Source organism: Hyperolius riggenbachi, chromosome 5, assembly GCF_040937935.1.
Source record: "Hyperolius riggenbachi isolate aHypRig1 chromosome 5, aHypRig1.pri, whole genome shotgun sequence".
Classification (NCBI taxonomy): Eukaryota; Metazoa; Chordata; class Amphibia; order Anura; family Hyperoliidae; genus Hyperolius; species Hyperolius riggenbachi.
The window spans coordinates 141,089,646-141,108,284 of record NC_090650.1 but is presented as its reverse complement, the minus strand read 5'-3'; the positions used below and the strand labels follow the sequence as shown (position 1 = coordinate 141,108,284).

Sequence of the window (18,639 nt, the reverse complement as noted above, 5' to 3'; positions counted from 1 at the left end):
AGCGGTCCCTGCTTCAGAAAATCTGTGAACGATATAAAACGTTCCCCTCAGAAACAACTCAAACTAGGACCGGAGGTTGGAATTATTAAACCAGTGTAGGGAACTGACTGACAATTGGTTTGAAAAGATTCAGTGTACTAGATGACGTCTAGTATAATTTAAGGTCTATTAGACTGTAGGCAATGTTCCTGAGAGCAGCCACAAGAGAAAAATCAATCCAATAATGGTCTCAATTGAGAATGTAGACAACAATTCAATTAAAATTTCTAAACACTGCATGTGGTACAGGAAAGAAAATGTCACAATCCACCATGAGCCTGATGCAAGAAAGGCCAATTAATGTGCTCTGGTAATGCATATGGCGCTTATAGTGAAATGGGCACTGTTCCCCTGCCACTAGTACCAATACATTTGCTGTGCACTTCCTGCGTGCAGCATATTACTGGCCTTCAATGCTAAAGGCCCTATGTTCCATAATGGCACATCTTATTAAACTTCCAAGGGATACAGAGGCAAATAGTTAACATATTTCACACCATCTGGCTATGTATTCAAACCCAACACATATACACCTTCCCCCAACCCAAGAGGAATGTAAGTGCAAATCCTGGACTGAAACAAACCTGTGAGATGCAGGAGGATTAGAGGTCAATGAATCAAATGGAAAGGAAATGGAAGAAGACTCAAGAGGACTGCAATGATTTTTATATGCCTGTGTATGTGAAATTTTATATAGCAATTTTTCTGTGAATATCAATGAAAAATGTAAATATTCTAATAATGATTAGGCTCCTGCTACAGTACAAGGACTGTAGCAATAAAAAAAAGTTAGTAGTATGCAGTGTAGTACGGTATATCCATAAATAGAGGGAAGTGTTGGAAGGCAGGAAAGGTCGCAAAGGATGTATACTGTACATCAGATAACTTCTGCAGTGCCCAAAAGGTTAAAACTTATAGCCACATTTTACTTACTTGTCTGCAAAGACTGCTGTTCCTTCAGGTGATTTATCTCCTGCCAGAGGTCCTGGACCTCTTTTTTCAGCTCTTCATGCATTTTCATGCTAACAACATCTACTGCTGGGAGAGAAAAGAGTCCGATGTTAGTTGCTTACTAACAGATTGTTAAACAGCGCACCCAAGATATCTGACTATATACTGTACACTCACTTGTAGTTTTGGGTAACTACGGTAAAGAACTATAAACCATTGTTCGCCAAGGCCTAGATGTCCTGCAAAGTTTTCCACATTTCTACCCTGTCAGTAGGCATTAGCCACAAACAGTAATATAAGGCAGACACTAGATGTTGTAAGAAGCAGATATGGCCGATGAGATGCAAATAATTCCAACTTACATGAAATCGTAATCAGCAGGAAGGGCATTGCATGGGCTGAATCTAAGCTGTGTACAACTTGCAAACAAAGTGAATTCTTCACATCCTGATGATTATTTCTAGTAAGGAGGCCCTCAGGCCATATTGCTTATCTTAGATCCAAAAATAGAGTGGAAGGGTGACAACAAGCGAGCAGCCCTTCAAGGTAAGTTACCACAGTAATAATTAATGGGTAATAATCGTATGTCTACAATTAATAGCAATTTGTTAAGTTATTAAATCAATTATTGGATGTACATTGCTTTACCTTGGGAGCATCACACTTGAGTTGGCTACATTGGACATCATTGAAGATCTATTGATTAGATTTTCTTTGTTGTAGACAGTGAAACCCCTGATTCTCAAAAGAATTGTGTGTGCAGCGCAGACACCACAACTACCACATTAAGCTTCCACCCACACTTAAGGTACATACACACGTCGGATTTTTCCAAACGTTTGGAGGCGGATCCGTCAAAACCAGCGTTATCAGCTGAACCACCGACTGTACACACGCCCAATTTGACGTCTTTTGGAAAAATCCGACGTGTGTATGTACCTTTAACCACCACCCACAACTCCTACTAATAAATGAAATCCCCTCTCCCTCCAAAACCTACAGAACTTTAAAAATTCTCCTCTGTGCAACTACAGCAGCAGTATTCTGTTATACTGTTATATATTGTCTGCAGGACCAGGCTCAGGCAGAGGCGAGAGAGGCTCCAGCCTCAGGGCGCAGTGTAGGAAGGGGTGCACAACTCAATCACTTATCATTCCCCTATTGTGTTTGAAGCAGAGAGAAATAAGAAAAGGGACTACATGGCAGTGGCTGCAAGCCAGATAACTAGAGATTAAGGTTGGGGGCCCTAGGATGCCTCTTATTCTAATAGCAATCAGTGTGTGACGGCTGGGGTGGGAGGGATGGAGGGGCGCACTTTGGTGTCTCAGCCTTGGGTGCTGGAGGACCTTGTTCCAGCTCTGCTCCCACTATGCTGCATGGATAATGTATGAGGCACAGGTTCATATTGGTTCATAGAACAGCGTCAAGTAACTCATAAAACATAATTTTTATTGCACATTGATTTAAAAAAAAGTTCCAGATCAAGGGATCATCCTTCATAAAAATATCAGATGTTCTCATTTGTATTTTCTATGCAGTTACAACAAATGCTTGACGTGCGTTTCACAGCTTTATGACTGCTTCATCAGAAGCCATATAATTTGAATCACCTCATGTTCAGATCCTTCAGCATAAGCATGGTCAAAAATCCCATCCAGTATGCTGAGATGAAGAGGATGCTGCATCTAGTGACGCATGACTTGCCCGGATGGTACGGGTGGAAAAGGGAGATGCAGGGGTTATTAAAATGGACCTTTTAACTCTTGCACAGGACAGAAGGAAAATATAGAAAAATGCAACCTGTATGTGTTTAGATAGTTTAGCCTGTCTAATTCCCCCTCATCTGTAACTAATCGTACTGTAACTTGATCTCTCAGCTGTGTCAGCTCAGGAATCTCCTCTGCCATGGCAGAGCAGCTAATTTGTAAACACAGGTTGCTAACCCAAATGTTAACTCAAAGTGTACACACAGCAGACTTATTGCAGGATTTGTATCAGCTGTAACAAAGAAATGTATTTCTTTAAAGGGTATTATGCTGTTGCTGATCTTTTTGAGCAGAGAGGACATTCTGAGTTCAGGTCCACTTAAACTTCAAAGAGCAGGAGCCACTTATTCTCAACACCTGCTCTAGTCCATTGACTGGCAGATAACTTTGGCATCCTTTTCTGCCAGTTCCTGTTGGACACATTGTGCAGTGATTGCATTTTATACGCACACAAGAACAAAGTAGCAAGCTGAAATATGTTTTGGATAACACTACAAGTATATAGAACTGAACTGAATGCATTACTTTTTCCAACAAATGTTAAAAATCCCTTAAAAACAGAAGAAATGGATGTATTGGATTAGCCAAATCACAGTCCTCCTGAACTTAAAGGGGAACTGAAGTAAGAGGTATACGGAGGCTGCCATATTTATTTCCTTTTAATCAATACCAGTTGCCTGGCAGCCCTGCTGGTCTATTTCTCTGCAGTAGTATCTGAATAACACCAGAAACAAGCATGCAGCTAGTCTTGTCAGATCTGACATTAATGTCAGAAACACCTTATCTGCTGCATGCTTGTTCAGGGGCTATGGCTAATAGTATTAGAGGCAGAAGATCAGCAGGAGGGCCTGGCAACTGGCATTGGTTAGATGGAAATAAATATGGCAGCATTCATATCCCTCTCACTTCAGTTGTCCTTTAAGCCTACACAGATGTTGCAGGGGGTCCTGAAGCAAGCAATTTATGCAAGGACGTCCGCTGATATCCCTGAGCTGAATCTGTTCTGTAGAGAGAAATAAACTAATATTCTGCCAAGCCAATTTACAGGGCTGATCAACAGTTAGCAGAAATGTTAAACTACGGGAAATCAGATACTGGCAGCAACACTTCACGTCGTCTTGCCACACAGAAATATGTAAGTAAACTATTTTCCTCATAAATAATTGAGCAAGCATGAGATATCAGACTCATCTGCTTTATTGGGTCCTCACTATCTAGTTTTAGGACTTAGAAAAAAGATCACATTTTAGGTATTTATTTATTTATGCAGAAATATTGAAAATACTGGTCCTCGCTGTTCTTTTTCATAACTACTGTAAGATTAGCTATTGGAACATAACATTAATAATGTACATACCCCGGGGTGCATCTCAGTTTAAATGTCTGCAACATGCAGTTGCTCCCTCCACAAAACACAACAATAAAAATGCCATGTTTTCATGCAAATTTAAAGTGTAAACTTTACCATTTTATGGCCCTAATTCCCAAAAAGTTGGCGTGCAGAATTTGATACTTTTCAAATAATGAAAACTCTATGTTGAAATATCAAATCATATGTTAAAACTGAGAAACTGCATTGCTGTATGAGCACTGGATCCTCATTTTGAATTTAGTGGTAACCGGTTTCAAAGTAATTGAGCCAGGGGCAGCTAAAAACTGGGAAAGCTGTCTAATGCTAAACAGCAACTTGGTGAAACATCTCACATCTAATTAGTTCAATTAGCAACAGGAGTACAAAAAGAGCGTCCTAGAGAGGAGTCCCTCAGAAGTAAAAATGGGGAGAGAAACACCACTTTGTGGAACACTATATGAACAAGTACTGCAACAATTTTTGGATAATCGGTGTATGCAATAAAAAATGTTTGTTTTAGCAGAGTTACATGCCTAAAGGCTTATGCAGCGTAATTCATTGCATGCAACGTCAGGCTTTGCGCACGTAATTCTGTTAAAACATTATTGCTTATTGCATACACCCCAATGTTCCTAAATGCATAATTTAAAAAAGAGGGGGGGGGGAGGGGTTATCATTACAGTGCATAACATCATTAAAAGTTGCAAAGAATACTGAGAAATCTCTGTATGCAAGAGACAAGACCAAAAACCACCACTGGATGGTTGTGATCTTTGGTCCTCAGACTGCACTGCATTAAAAACAAACTTGATTCTGATTCACTGCACAGGTTCAGGAACACTTCACAAAACAATTATCTGTGAACACTGGTTCTGAATCAAGCAACATTTCGCTTTCAAAACTCCAAAATGTTTAGAGTATGGTGAAAGGGAGGTGAGGCAAAACAATACTATATGCGCCCCAACTTTTTTGAAGCATGTTCCTGGAATCAAAATGCATTTCTTAAAAAAACACCTTAATTCCAACATTTACTGTCTTTGTATAACTTTAGTTAAAGGAAAGATTTATACAATTGGCAAATCAGAACATTCTGTTTTTATTTACACGTTGCTTTTTAGTAGGAGGGCTTTTCGGTCTCTTTTAGTCCCCTATACTTTCCTAGTAGTTTTGGGTCAACCCGAGCTGCTTGGGTATTCTTTTACACAGATTCACTTTTTCCACTTAACAATCAAAACGCATTTAATTTGACCAGAGATGCATATCATAGTTCTTTTCAGGAGAACATATGACAAGAGCTTGTGAACCACAAGTGGTCAGTGAACTACAGTCTGACACCACTTCCTTGTATAACTGTATTTTAATAAAAAGAGTCATTCAGCAGAACTAAATCTAAGCTATTTAAAGCAGATCTGGCTTATTTCTTTGTGACTAATGTTTCATTTATTATCTGTACTACATATGCAAGTCATTATGTCATAAGTTTATTTTTCGCTTCAGATTTGCTTTAAAGGAACTAACAATGGCCTCAATTCACTAAGATCATGCTGGAGATAATAAGGCAAGAGAAAACTTACCTCCACACAGTAAGAGAGTTATCTTATCTCTTCATTCCTTACGTTACCTCTTCTGAAGTTAATTTACCTCCTCTGTAGTTACGTTACCTCCTCTGTAGTTAAGTTACCTCCTCTGTAGTTATTTTCACACGCAGTTAATTAACAGCCTGTCTTTAACTCTGGAGTTATTTTAAGGATTGAAGAGTTAACTTAAAGACAGAAGAGTTAACTTTAGGTTTGCCTGAGGTAAAATGTTTCCTGAATACTACATGCCTTATCACCATGGTAACAACTCTAGAAGAGTTATTAAAGACAAGAGATAAGCTTAGTGAATTGAGGCCATTATCCTCCCGAAGTGCAGGTGAGAATGAGAGTACAACATGTGTGATCACAACAAATTGAAGGCAAGTAATGAAAAGTGAAACAAGTGGTGACTGACAACCACATTTATATGTTTCTTTTATAAAACACTAGATTGGCAAACCAATGACATACTGCAGAAGCTAAGGGAAGATTGCCCTTATTATTAGAGATGGCCCGAACCTCCGTTTTTCGGTTCACGAACTTCCGCAAACCGCAATAGACTTCAATGGTGAGGCGAACTTTGAACTTTGAAAACTAGAAAAATTTATGCTGGCCACAAAAGTGATGGAAAATATGTTTCAAGGGGTCTAACACCTGGAGGGGGGCATGGCGGAGTGGGATAGACGCCAAAAGTCCCGGGGAGAAATCTGGATTTGACGCAAAGCAGCGTTTTAAGGGCAGAAATCACATTGAATGCTAAATTGCAGGCCTAAAGTGCTTTAAAACATCTTGCATGTGTATACATCAATCAGGGAGTATAATTAGAGTACGGCTTCACACTGACACACCACACTCACTGTGTAACGCACCGCAAACAGCTGTTTGTGTAGTGACGGCCGTGCTGGACTGGTGCGCACCATGGCCAGAGTGCAGGCCGTGGCGGTTTTAAAGCCCATATGGTCGCCAGGCTGTGGCAGCTCAAGGAGTGACTGTCCAGCTGATCAAATTTGGTCTGTCCACAATGAAGCAACAACCTTATTATATTGGGTGTGCCGCCCCTAACCCCCCTCCCCCTGAGACACTCATATAGCTGTCGGTCATTGCTTAATTGTGATACGCAAGCTCCTTCATCGCGGCAAGGTAATGATCACAAAGGGGAAAGGGCACATGTTCATGCCTTTTGTTTTGTTGTTGCAGCTGCAGCCAGAAAAATTAGGCAGGCATGTACACGCACCAGAAAAATTATTATAGCCCGCTGCTAGCAGCGACCTTAAAAATTCAGGAATCCGCCTGGAGTCCTGGACCCTATTGGTGGTGGCGGAGAAGGCAGTCAAGCGGCGGAGGGTGAATACGGAAGCACTAAGGCGAGGCGTTGGACTAAAGAATGTCCGCATGTCCGACCTCACCATGAGATCGCTGGAGCATCCTGTCCTTGCCTGCGTGGACATGGGAGAAGGATTACTGACAGTGGTACCTTTATTGCTTTGTGCCTATACTGAGGGTCTAGTAGCGTGGCCACCCAGTACAGCTCATTCCCCTTGAGTTTTTTCATACGGGGGTCCCTCAACAGGCTGGACAGCATGAAAGATGCCATCTTCACAAGGTTGGATCCAGACGTACTATCCATCTCCTCTTGCTCTTCCTCAGTGATGTCAGATAAGTCCTCCTCCTTCCCCCCAGCCACGAACAATACCACGGGAATGTCGAACAGCACAAGCCCCCTGCGACGCCTGCTGCAGTTGTTCTTCTGCCATCGCCTCCTCCTCCTCTAAAGAAACACCTTCCTCATCATCTGAGTCTGACTCCTCTTCCCCACATGACTCTTCCTCCTCCCCCCCTCTGTGCTGCCGCAGGTGTTGAGGAAACATCTGATTCTGATGAAAATTGCTCCCACAACTGTTCCTGCCATAACTGTTCCTGTTCACGCTCCTCCACAGCTTGATCCACCACTCTACGCACGGCACACTCCAGGAAGTAAGCGTACAGGATCAAGTCGGCGATGGTGCCTTCACTGCGACTCACCAGGTTGGTCACCTCCTCAAACAGCCGCATGAGCCTGCATGCATTTTGCATGAGTGTCCAGTTGTTGGGCCAGAACATCCCCATCTCCCCAGATTGTGTCCTTCTACTGAAATTGTAGAGGTACTGGGTGACGGCTTTCTCCTGTTCTAGCAGGCGGGAGAACATAAGGAGGGTCGAATTCCAGCGAGTCGGGCTATCGCAAATGAGGCGTCTCACCGGCAAGTTGTTTCTCCGTTGAAAGTCCGCAAAGCATGTCATGGCCATGTAAGACCGCCTGAAATGCCCACACAACTTCCTGGCCTGCTTCAGGACATCCTCTAAGCCTGGGTACTTTGACACAAATCTTTGAATGACTAGATTGAGCATATGTGCCATGCAGGGTACATGTGTCAGCTTTCCCAAATTCAAAGCGGAAAGGAGATTGCTGTCATTGTCACACCACGTTGCCGATCTCCAGCTGGTGCGGGGTCAGCCACTGATCCACCTGTTTGTTAAGAGCAGCCAGGAGAGCTGGTCCAGTGTGACTCTCCGCTTTGAGGCAAGCCATGTCTAAGATGGCGTGACACCGTCGTACCTGGCATGCAGCATAGGCCCTGGGGAGCTGGGGCTGTGTAGCTAGAGAGGAGATTGCAGCACCAGTAGAGTTGAACTGCCACTCAGCCAAGGAGGAGGAGGAGGATGACAGCGAAGAGGATGTAGCAGGAGGAGAGGAGGTGGCAGGAGGGCTGCCTGCAAGCCGTGAAGGCGTCTCAAGTTGTTCCGCTGCACAGCCACGTACTCCTTGCTTGCCATCAGTCACCAGGTTGACCCAATGGGCTGTGTAAGTTATGTACTTGCCCTGACCGTGCTTGGCAGACCAGGCATCCATGGTCAGGTGGACTCTTGACCCAACGCTGTGTGCCAGAGATGACACCACTTGCCTCTCAACTTCATGGTACAGTTTGGGTATCACCTTTTTAGAGAAATAATTGCGGCCTGGCATCTTCCACTGCGGTGTCCCAATGGCCACAAATTTACGGAAGGCCTCAGAGTCCACCAGCTGGTATGGTAACAGCTGGCGAGCTAACAGTTCCGCCACGCCAGCTGTCAGACGCCGGGCAAGGGGGTGACTGGCAGAAATTGGCTTCTTCCGCTCAAAGATTTCCTTCACGGACACCTGGCTGCTGTGGGCAGAGGAGCAGGAATCACTCAAGGGCAGAGGCGGAGTGGAGGAGGGTGGCTGTGAAGGTGCAAGGGAGAAAGAGTCTGAAGATGAAGGAGGAAGAGGAGAAGGAGGGTGGCTTTTCTTTTGTGTGCTGCTTTTGCTCAGGTGTTCTTCCCATTGCAGTTTGTGCCTTTTCTCCATGTGCCTTCGTAAGGCACTTGTCCCTACGTGAGTGTTGGCCTTTCCACGGCTCAATTTTTGGAGGCAGAGAGAACAGATGGCATTGCTCCGATCTGAGGCAGACACATAAACATTTTTTCAAACCGCTGAGCCCCCCTGGGGTGATGGCAATATGGTGACATCAGCAGCTGACGTTGAAGGGCATGTTGGCTGGCTGTCCATAGGTGGCGGTAAATGGCACCGGACACTGCCACCAGCTGTTTCTGATGACGAACTCCCCCTGTTTCTTTCAGCAACTCGTCTCTTCCTACTCCTCTCAGACTCCCCCTCTGAACTGTCCGTTGGTCATCTTGTCTCTTAGGAACCCATGTGGGATCCGTATCATCATAATCATCATAATCATCCTGCCCAGCTTCGCTTGCCTCAGACACCTCTAAAAATGCACCAACAGCAGGTACTTCATCCTCCTCCTCCTCACACGTTACGTCCAAAGTGTCGCCGCCTAACTCAGACATATGAGGTGGTGTAACTTGCTTAGTGCCTTCATCTGGTTGTAACAATAATGGCTGTGAATCAGTTAATTCCCCATTAATTAACTCCTGGGAAGTGTCAAATGCACCAGATGTGGTGCTTGTAGTAGCGCTGGTGGCTGCGGAAGATGAAGTGTTCAGTGTTAAATAGTCAACCACATCCTGACAATCTTGGGAGTTGATGAGACTCCCAAGATTTGGGCCAGGGCCGCACGAAATCACATCAACACGACGTTGCACAGACCTGCCAGGTGGCCTTCCTCTGGGTCTGCCTCTACCTCTGCCTCTACCCGTTTTGTCCGTTGTGTCCATATCGGGGGGGGGGGGGGATGAAGTGAAAGGTATGCACTGACTTGACTAATACAATGTGCAGTCCTACAGGTGCAGTTAACAGGTATGCAGGGAGTGGTATATCACACTGGGTGCACTCATGTAGGTAGGTGGGTGCACTGAACACAACAGGTAGGTATATGCAGTGATGAGGTGGGTGCACTGAACACAACAGGTAGGTATATGCAGTGATGGGTATTACAATGTGCACCTGTCACAAACAGACAGGTGGTGGACAGGCACAGTGACACTGCGTGCGCTCAACTCACATAGGTAGGTGGGTGCACTGTAAACAACAGGTAGGTAGGTATATGCAGAAATGGGTATTACAATGTGCACCTGTCACACACAGACAGGTAGCGGACAGGCTCAGCGACACTGCGCGCGCTCAACTCACATAGGTAGGTGGGTGCACTGTAAACAACAGGTAGGTAGGTATATGCAGTAATGGGTATTACAATGTGCACCTGTCACACACACAGGTAGTCACTGAATGTGCTGGGCCTGGCAGTGGCACACACACAGTATGAATTATCAAGGCTGCCTATGCAACACAAGTGTCAGTGGGACACACAGAAAAAAAAAAATCACAAAAACAAGGTTAGCTCTCAAAAGAGCTGTTGTGGGGTGCTATTTTAGCAATAAGAATCAGCAAGGAGCAAGTTAACAAGCCTACAAGAGCCTAACTAATCTTTCCCTATGAGAGTCTGCAGCAGCAGCAGCTGTCCCTTCTCTATTTACTGCAGGCACACGAATGAGTAAAATGGCCGGCGATGCCTGCCTTTTATAAGGGGGGGGGAGTGGCTCCAGGAGGGAGTGTAGCCTGATTGGCTGCAATGTGCCTGCTGACTGTGATGTAGAGGGTCAAAGTTGACCCTAATGGTGCATTATGGGGGCGAATCGAACTTCCAGAAAAGTTCGCGAACCCCCGGAAGTTCGCCGAGAACCGTTCGGGCCATCTCTAATCATTATTATTTATATAATTTGCTTTTATTTATAAAGCTCAAGTACAGATACACAGCACTGTTTTAGGCCACAATTACAGCACCTGTAAATACATGAGGTCTACAGACATTTAGTAGCTCTGATCATTCACCAATGTTCTATGGAGAAACACATGTTTAGAGCCCGGGGAACCATGTAATGGGGGTCATATACATGTTTTTCATATGGTGGCTACATTTTTATGGGGGTCAGTCGCCACTATGACCCCCCATAAAGATGTAGCTACCATGACTCCACACTTATAACAAGCCTGACCATAACACCAGCCCTGGAGGGGGAGTTGTATTGGAGGGAGGGCAACAAGTGCCCCCTTGCCCCCCCCCCCCCCCCCGACACACACACACATGGCTCTGGGCTCCACTCCAGTTGCAGAAGCTGCTCCTCCACTAGTTACGCCCCTGACGAACCAGCAATATGAGCCTCTAGACAACTTTGCTTGCAGCATAAAAAGCTTTAGAAGGAGCAGCGTAGATGTTTGAGCATAATGAAATGTATCCACATGGTTGAGCACCACCCACTAGATATGCTGACGTGCTTAAGGTCCTGCCCTCCTAGCCCAGGAAGGGAATATCTAGTGTATAGATTGCAGTGTTGGACTCAGTACCATCTTCTTTTAGATCAGCATACATTCATTTCAATAAAGTTCCATCAATTAAAAAAATAGCTCATACAATTGTATCAATTTAAGCAGGAGATATTGCAATGCTTTTAGAGGTCATCCTCTCTTTTTCAACCCTCTCCAGCTATAGCTAGTATGGCTAAATAATATGAGTTACAATCAAAGGCAACACACTACAATGATTTTATAACTGCCGCATTCACATTGTGGTGTCACAGCGCTGCAAGGCAAGAGTGCTAACCGTTACACCTCCATGTTGTCATAAATGAATGCCAATAAGCAAGCTGTCAGTTTCTAGATTGGTGTATCGCAACAAACTCCATGTGAACTTAGCCCTGTGAATCAATGTTTTTTTCCCCCCTGGCAATTATGGTTAAGGAAAATCATCCCCTGCCATCCACAGCTGGCTATGCAACCGTTATTATAGGTCAGTATTGGCATTAGTAAATAAATGACATTCAAGATGGAAAAGTTATTTGAATGTAAGCCGGCTGGCAATAGATGTTCCACATCATTAGATGGACGTTTTGATTTTACGTGTTTCCTCACATTCCTTTGCAGTTAGATTCCTTGTAGGCTCAGAGGTGTCCTAAGAATGTCATTGATTTTGTGTTCCGCTGTCTGGATCTCATTAAGATAAGTGAAAGCCAATGGAGATAATCCAAAGGACAGCCCTGTACAGCCACAAACAGCTAATTTCTCTAATAAATATCCATATACGTGTGCTCCACTCAAAACATGGTTCCTGTGTTTTTGTTGAAGAAGGCATGATAAACCTACCAACCTCACAGTCATTGTTAATTACTAGAGATGATGAGTGAGATGACAATTATTTTGTCTTAATGCAAGTTTTGCTGCACATTATATGCAGTTTAAAATCGGACCAAACACATGCAGTTGATGGACGTTTGTACTGGCCCAGTTCCATGCTGCATACAATTTGCAACACAATTTTGCATAAACTTGGAAAATGTGCATTAATCTTCTCTTTTGATTACTCTGGCTAGGAGTATATTTCGCTGATGTATTCTTTATAGGTTCTTATCTTGTAGCTGGCCTGGGACTGAACTCTGTGAGTGAGGAGAAGTGAGGCGGGAAGGAGACCTCTCCACTGAGGTCAGAGATGACAATAGCACAAATGAAAAGTTTTCGGTAGAGTTCTGCTTTTACTAGATTGAGAAGATTTTTCTTGAATAGAACAGGGAAGGTAGTCTTATAGGCATTGGCAGGAAGTGAGGCAAGCTCTCCAGCTAGGAGCTTCTGATGTTTAATTAAGTAAATATAAAAGCACTCAAAATTCTCTTTCCATTGCTACATCATAAAGGATTGCTCTGTAGTCAGACAGTGAGTGTTGGACTGATAAATCTTTGTTGTTATACAGAGACCAACTAAGTCATGTTACCCAAATACACTATCTACATGGCAAACATACACAGACTACTTATCCACCACAAGGCCACAATAAACAGACGCAGTGACCACAGGACAAGGTTACACAGGCCTACGCCATGCTGAGCTGTGCTGCATATTTACTTCTGCGGCCCCCTTTACACATACCGCGTCAAGTCACGTTGTGTCACCTCCTCCTACTGCATCTCTCCACAATGGCCATTAAAGGCAATGAAACATATTACCCTTCCTGCGAGGTGATGCCTTGAAAGTTGTGCAGCTGATGCAGAGGCTGGAGCACATTGTTGCGCATGGTCCCAGAAGCAATGCAAGGCAATTGTAACATTAACATTTTGAATTTTCCTTGTGATAGCAGTGCGTTGGCATGCGCAGATGTGGATTTTCAGGCGGCGTATTTCCTGTCTGGCAGTGTGCACATGACTGAGGGATTGAGGCTTTTTGGGGGCAGGTTGCCTTTGGTTTCCATGTTGGTTCAGTCTGTCGCATGTAGTGCAAGTAACGATGCTGTGCAATGCGCTGAGATAGCCATTTAGCTGTGCGCAGATCACACAAAAAGGACCCTCAAGTTCTCAGCTGACCCTGCACTGAGCTGCCATGTAATCTCTGCTCAGTTTGAAATCAATCAAGTCACAATGCTGCACAGCTAAACGTACAGTGATCACCCATGCAGCAACGTGTGGGTGTGTTTGTGTATTAGGGATGATCAATGATATGCAAATTTTTCTGAGTTTATGCAAATTTTATGCAAATATATGAAGCTTGAAAATAGACCAATCAATTTAAACATGGGTATTTGCATAAATATTTGCATAAATGCAGAGATATTTGCATATCATTGATCATCCCTAGTGTGTATATGTGTGTGTGGTTCCTTCTATATCTGGACCACCTTCATCTCACTGATTCTCTTGCAGCACAATAAGAAAAGGGACAATCACCACCAGTGACGAAGCATAGACAATCATGGCCACCACAACTCAGGACTTCTACTGAAGATCACTAACTGGTGTACTACTACTGAAATATGCAAGTTCTCAGAATCTGTATGTGGCAGCCTTTTATGTTCTTTTCTTAACCTTCCAGCATGTCCCCACTGCCATACCAGTTGATGATATATGGTGAACTTGTTTGGTGGAATTAAATATAAGGCCCACCTGTTGTATTTTTGAAGTTGGGTCATGTTTTAGCTCTGTGGGTACCAATTGTAATTAAGCAAGTAAAATTACAATACTCAGAGAAAGAACTGAAAAAAATCTCTCGGAGCCAAACACATCACCATGGGAAGCCACACCAATAGCGTTGCAGAAAGATCCCAAATTTCAACTTCATCACAGCTGAAAAACTTAGCAGCAGCAGATGGAATGTTATTTACTTTTTTCATTTTTAATTAGTGGAAGACTTTTATCCAAGCACAAAACATTTTAGTAATTATGATATTTATAATAAAAGCAAATTTTCAACTTGTTCAAAACTGCCTTTACTTTCTGAATTAATGCAGTACAATGAAACATTAACACTCTTCAGCATGCTTCCAGCTGTGTACCTAGTGGATAAGTGGACAAAACCATGCTCACCATCCAATTCCTATCCAAGGTGAATGGGTTCTATCTATCTATCTATATAATTCAGTAAGTGCCTCAACCGTCCAGCAAGAAGAAGTAGTACTTTGCATGAGAAAATGTATGCGTGCTCAAAGACCAAGTTTGAGGCCTCCTTTCCACGGACTGTTGAGCTGTGTGCTCAGCAAGCAGTTACCAGGCACAGGTAAGAAGTTATCAGGCAGCAACAAGCAGTTATCAGGCAGCAACAAGCAGTTATCAGGCAGCAACAAGCAGTTACTAGGCAGCAGTGAGCAGTTGAGAGAGTTTGAGAGGCATTTCACTGCCTATCAACAGTCTGTGGAAAGGAGGCTTAACCCTAGCAAGTCTGGCTTTGCAAATCTGGCCTAATTGACTATTCATGAGGCAATGCTCATGCAAATATGCATTTGCTTTTGCATGTCAAACTATGCAGGGTCAAAAAACCAATACTGCAAAGCGGTCGTGGAGCAGTGCTTTTCAGCACTGCTAGATTTGGGCGCAGCGAGTGCCGCCATAGACTGTAATGGGAATCAGTCTATAGCGGCGCTCACTGAGTAACGTCAGCGCCGTCAGAAGACGGAGCCGAAGTTGCTTAAAAAACACAATAATTCGACCTCCAGCAATCGCTGGAAGCCGAATTATATCATTCCCCCACTATCCATGGCGGCCTGGAGGCGGAATAGTAATTAACACGGACGACTTGTGCAGAAACAGGATCAGCCATATACTTGCTGTATCCTGCGCCCAAGTCCATCGGCGCCGTTTTCATATGTACTCAAGCGGTCGCCCTGCAGGAATTAGTTCATGCTACATTAGCACTATCTAGGAGCGCCACGGGAAGGCTTCCCAATGCCCCCGTACAACTGGGGGGAACGCGGGATTCTAGGCTCTCTCCCTGCCTGGGAACCACAGCGGCACCCCGGAGGGGGAGGCTGGGTGGTGTAGCCAACCCCCCCACGCGTGGCCAGCACCGGAGAGAGCCGTCCGCACCCACCTCCCAATATAAAAAACAGGCACTTACCTTAATGTCCATTGCGTTCTGCTACATGCGCATTATTTTCTCATGGAAAGCAATTTTTGCAGTTTGTATCCTTTGGAGGCAGGTGGTGGATGGCTTGCTCCGGTGGTGTGAGCCCTGGAGTGAGTTGTCTGCGCCTGTCCTCCCCCCCTCCCCCCCTGGAGTGTTGTATGTGAGCCAGCCCTGAGCTCTAAAGCTTGGGGTGACCCATGCTTCACTCCTTTCTCATGTGGTGCCCCCAAGTTAATGCGCATGTAGCAGAACACAATGGATGTTAAGGTAAGTGCCTGTTTTTAATATTGGTAAGTGGGTGCGGACGGCTCCCCTGGCGCTGGCCACACTTGGGGGGTCGGTTGCGCCAGCCAGCCTCCCCCTACGGGGCGCCACTGTGGTTTCCAGGCAGAGAGAGAGCCTGGGACCCCGTGGTCCCCCCGATTGTATGGGGGCATTGGGAAGCCTCCCCGTGGCGCTCCTGGATAGTGCTAATGTAGCATGAACTAATTCCTGCTTCAAGGTTGAGGCACGTACTCTATTAGAGAGATAGATAGATAGATAGATAGATAGATAGAAGATGGCTGCTGCGTTACATGTCTTTCATGGAAACAATGTTTCCTTCAATGTTATACAAATTCCTGCGTCAGGTAACACTTTGTTTCTATCGGTCGCATACTTTTGGAAAAATGTCATTGAGGAAACTGTTGCTCTCGAACTTCGCAACATCGCTGTGAACTATGTTTACCAACATTGGGATTACTTTGGCGATGTGCTGTCCGTTGTTCTTAGCCGCGGAAACATAGTCATACAGTCTGCGCAACACTATGCTGACTACATGAGCACTTCTGGTGTTTATGGTGGGGAGGCAGAAATTGTCGCTATGTCCCAAATACTTCCCGCAACTATCACCATTCACTTCAGAGAACGTCCGCAGGCCTCTCCTCGAGTTTACAATCCCGGCCAACGTCTCTCCATCTCCCTGCTCTTTAGCGGTCCGTTGGATCATGGCCATTACGAAGTTCTCTTGCCTCTTACAATCACACGTGGTGACATTCTGCTGCCATCTATGGACGCCATCGGTACTGAACAACCACATTCCACACAGGACTTTTAATGCACCATTTGTTTGCAAACCTTCCGATTGCAGAGATATTTCAAAGCACATTTAGAAACTCATTCCAATGAACAAACACATGAATGCACCATTTGTTCCAAAACCTTCCGACAGCAGAGATATCTCAACGCACATTTTAAAACCCACTCCACTGAACAAACGCATAAATCATGTGATGATGTTCTGCTGCCATCTATTGACAATGTCGGTACTGAACAAACACATTCCACACAGAACTTTCAATGCACCATTTGTTCGAAAATCTTCCGACTGCAGAGATATCTCAACGCACATTTAGAAACTCACTCCACTGAACAAACGTATAAATGCACCATTTGTTCCAAAACGTTCCGACAGCAGAGATATCTCAGCGCACATTTCAAAACCCACTCCACTGAACGAATGATACAATGTGAACATTGCCTCCAATGCTTCAAAACTACTTGCGCTCTCAAGAACCACTTACAAACTCATTCCAGTCACACCTTCTACTGCACATTCTGTAACAAACACTTCATGGCTCACGTGGATCTCCTCAACCATGTCAAAATACATACAACAAATATATTTGTATGCAACATTTGCGACAAACACTTTAACGCACGCACATCTCTTACCAAGCATGTCAAAACACATTCTGTGACTAAGTCCTTTCAGTGTGAACACTGCAGTCAATGCTTCCAAACATCATTTCTTCTCAACAAACATACGAAAACACATTCCCAAAACACAATCTTTCAATGTGTACATTGCAAAACCTCTTACAAAAGCTCACATCTTCTCGCAAACCACATGCGCAGTCACCGCATTCAACTTTCCGCTGCTTTCCAAGAAGATACCGCCATTCCCGTCCAGGAACATAACATTGGCCTACCTACCGCACTATGTACTTCTTGCAATGCTCTTCATTGGCCATCAGAGGTCAACAAATCGGGACTTTACACTAAGTGTTGTCATAACGGCAAGGTGTGTTTGCCATCCCTATCGCAACCTCCTGTTTTATTACAAGACCTCTTGACTGGCAAGAACCCGTTGTCCCGAAATTACTGTGATCATATCAGGGAATACAACTCTGCTTTAGCTTTTGCTTCAATGGGTGCCCACATCGCTCAACCACCTGGCCACGGACCGTATGCTTTCAGAATCCATGGTCAAATTTATCACCAAGTCTCTCCTTTATATACCAATCCTAACACGTCACCACAATACGGTCAGTTATATATCTTCGATTCTGCTGAGGCTACCACTCAACGTTTGCAAAACGAATGTAACAGCGCTTGCAAGGACATTTTGTTGATGAAACTAGACAAAATGATACGACAGGTTAATCCCTTTGCTAAGTCTTACATGCAAATGCATGACATTATCAGTCACAGTAACTCTGTTGCTGCTGTACGAATGGTACTCATGGAAAAACCAAGTCTGGATATCAGAAGGTATAACGCCCCATCCTGTCAAACTGATGTTGCTGCTATCTTTGTAGGGGAAGACGGGGAACCTCCTGCCCAACGCGACATTTGCATATACCCAACGGGAGACGCTTGCAAGCGTATCTCTGTACTCAATATGAACTGCGATCCCATGGTTTATCCGCTTCTATTCCCTTACGGAGATCCAGGCTGGCACATACAATTGATCCATGTTGAGCACAAGCAAACTGCTAAACGAACACGAGTCACGCAACTACAATATTATGCTTACAGGCTTGCCATGCGATTTGCATTTTCCACCTTGCATTCCAGTGGCAAACTCTTCCAGCAATACGTCGTTGATGCGTATGTCCGAACAGAAGGCGCACGTTTACATTACCTACGCTCCCATCAGCAAGATTTGCGTGTAGAGCAATACAGGGGACTGCTTGATGCGGTCGCTGCTAAAGCACAAGACCATAACCTCCGCCCTGGACTTTTGATCATTCTTCCCTCTACCTTTCAAGGGAGTCCAAGGTACATGCAACAGAACTACCAAGATGCAATGGCAATTGTCCGCAAATGTGGAAAGCCTGACTT

The 18,639-nt window shown here is 44.4% G+C and overlaps 2 protein-coding genes across 3 annotated transcripts in view; one reads left to right on the top strand and one right to left on the bottom strand.

The window, feature by feature from the left end:
* Positions 1 to 18,639, top strand: part of ZDHHC3 (zinc finger DHHC-type palmitoyltransferase 3) — a 321,718-nt gene that overhangs the window by 123,343 nt on the left and 179,736 nt on the right. The window lies entirely within an intron of this gene.
* The window catches only part of CLEC3B (C-type lectin domain family 3 member B), a 34,327-nt gene that overhangs the window by 11,860 nt on the left and 3,828 nt on the right, over positions 1 to 18,639 (bottom strand). The window contains exon 2 of one of the 2 annotated variants that reach the window (XM_068234498.1): positions 973 to 1,077. In XM_068234498.1, coding sequence (XP_068090599.1) covers positions 973 to 1,077 — 105 coding nt within the window. The remainder of the gene's footprint in view (positions 1 to 972; positions 1,078 to 18,639) is intronic. The other variant, XM_068234499.1, reaches the window with a different exon arrangement.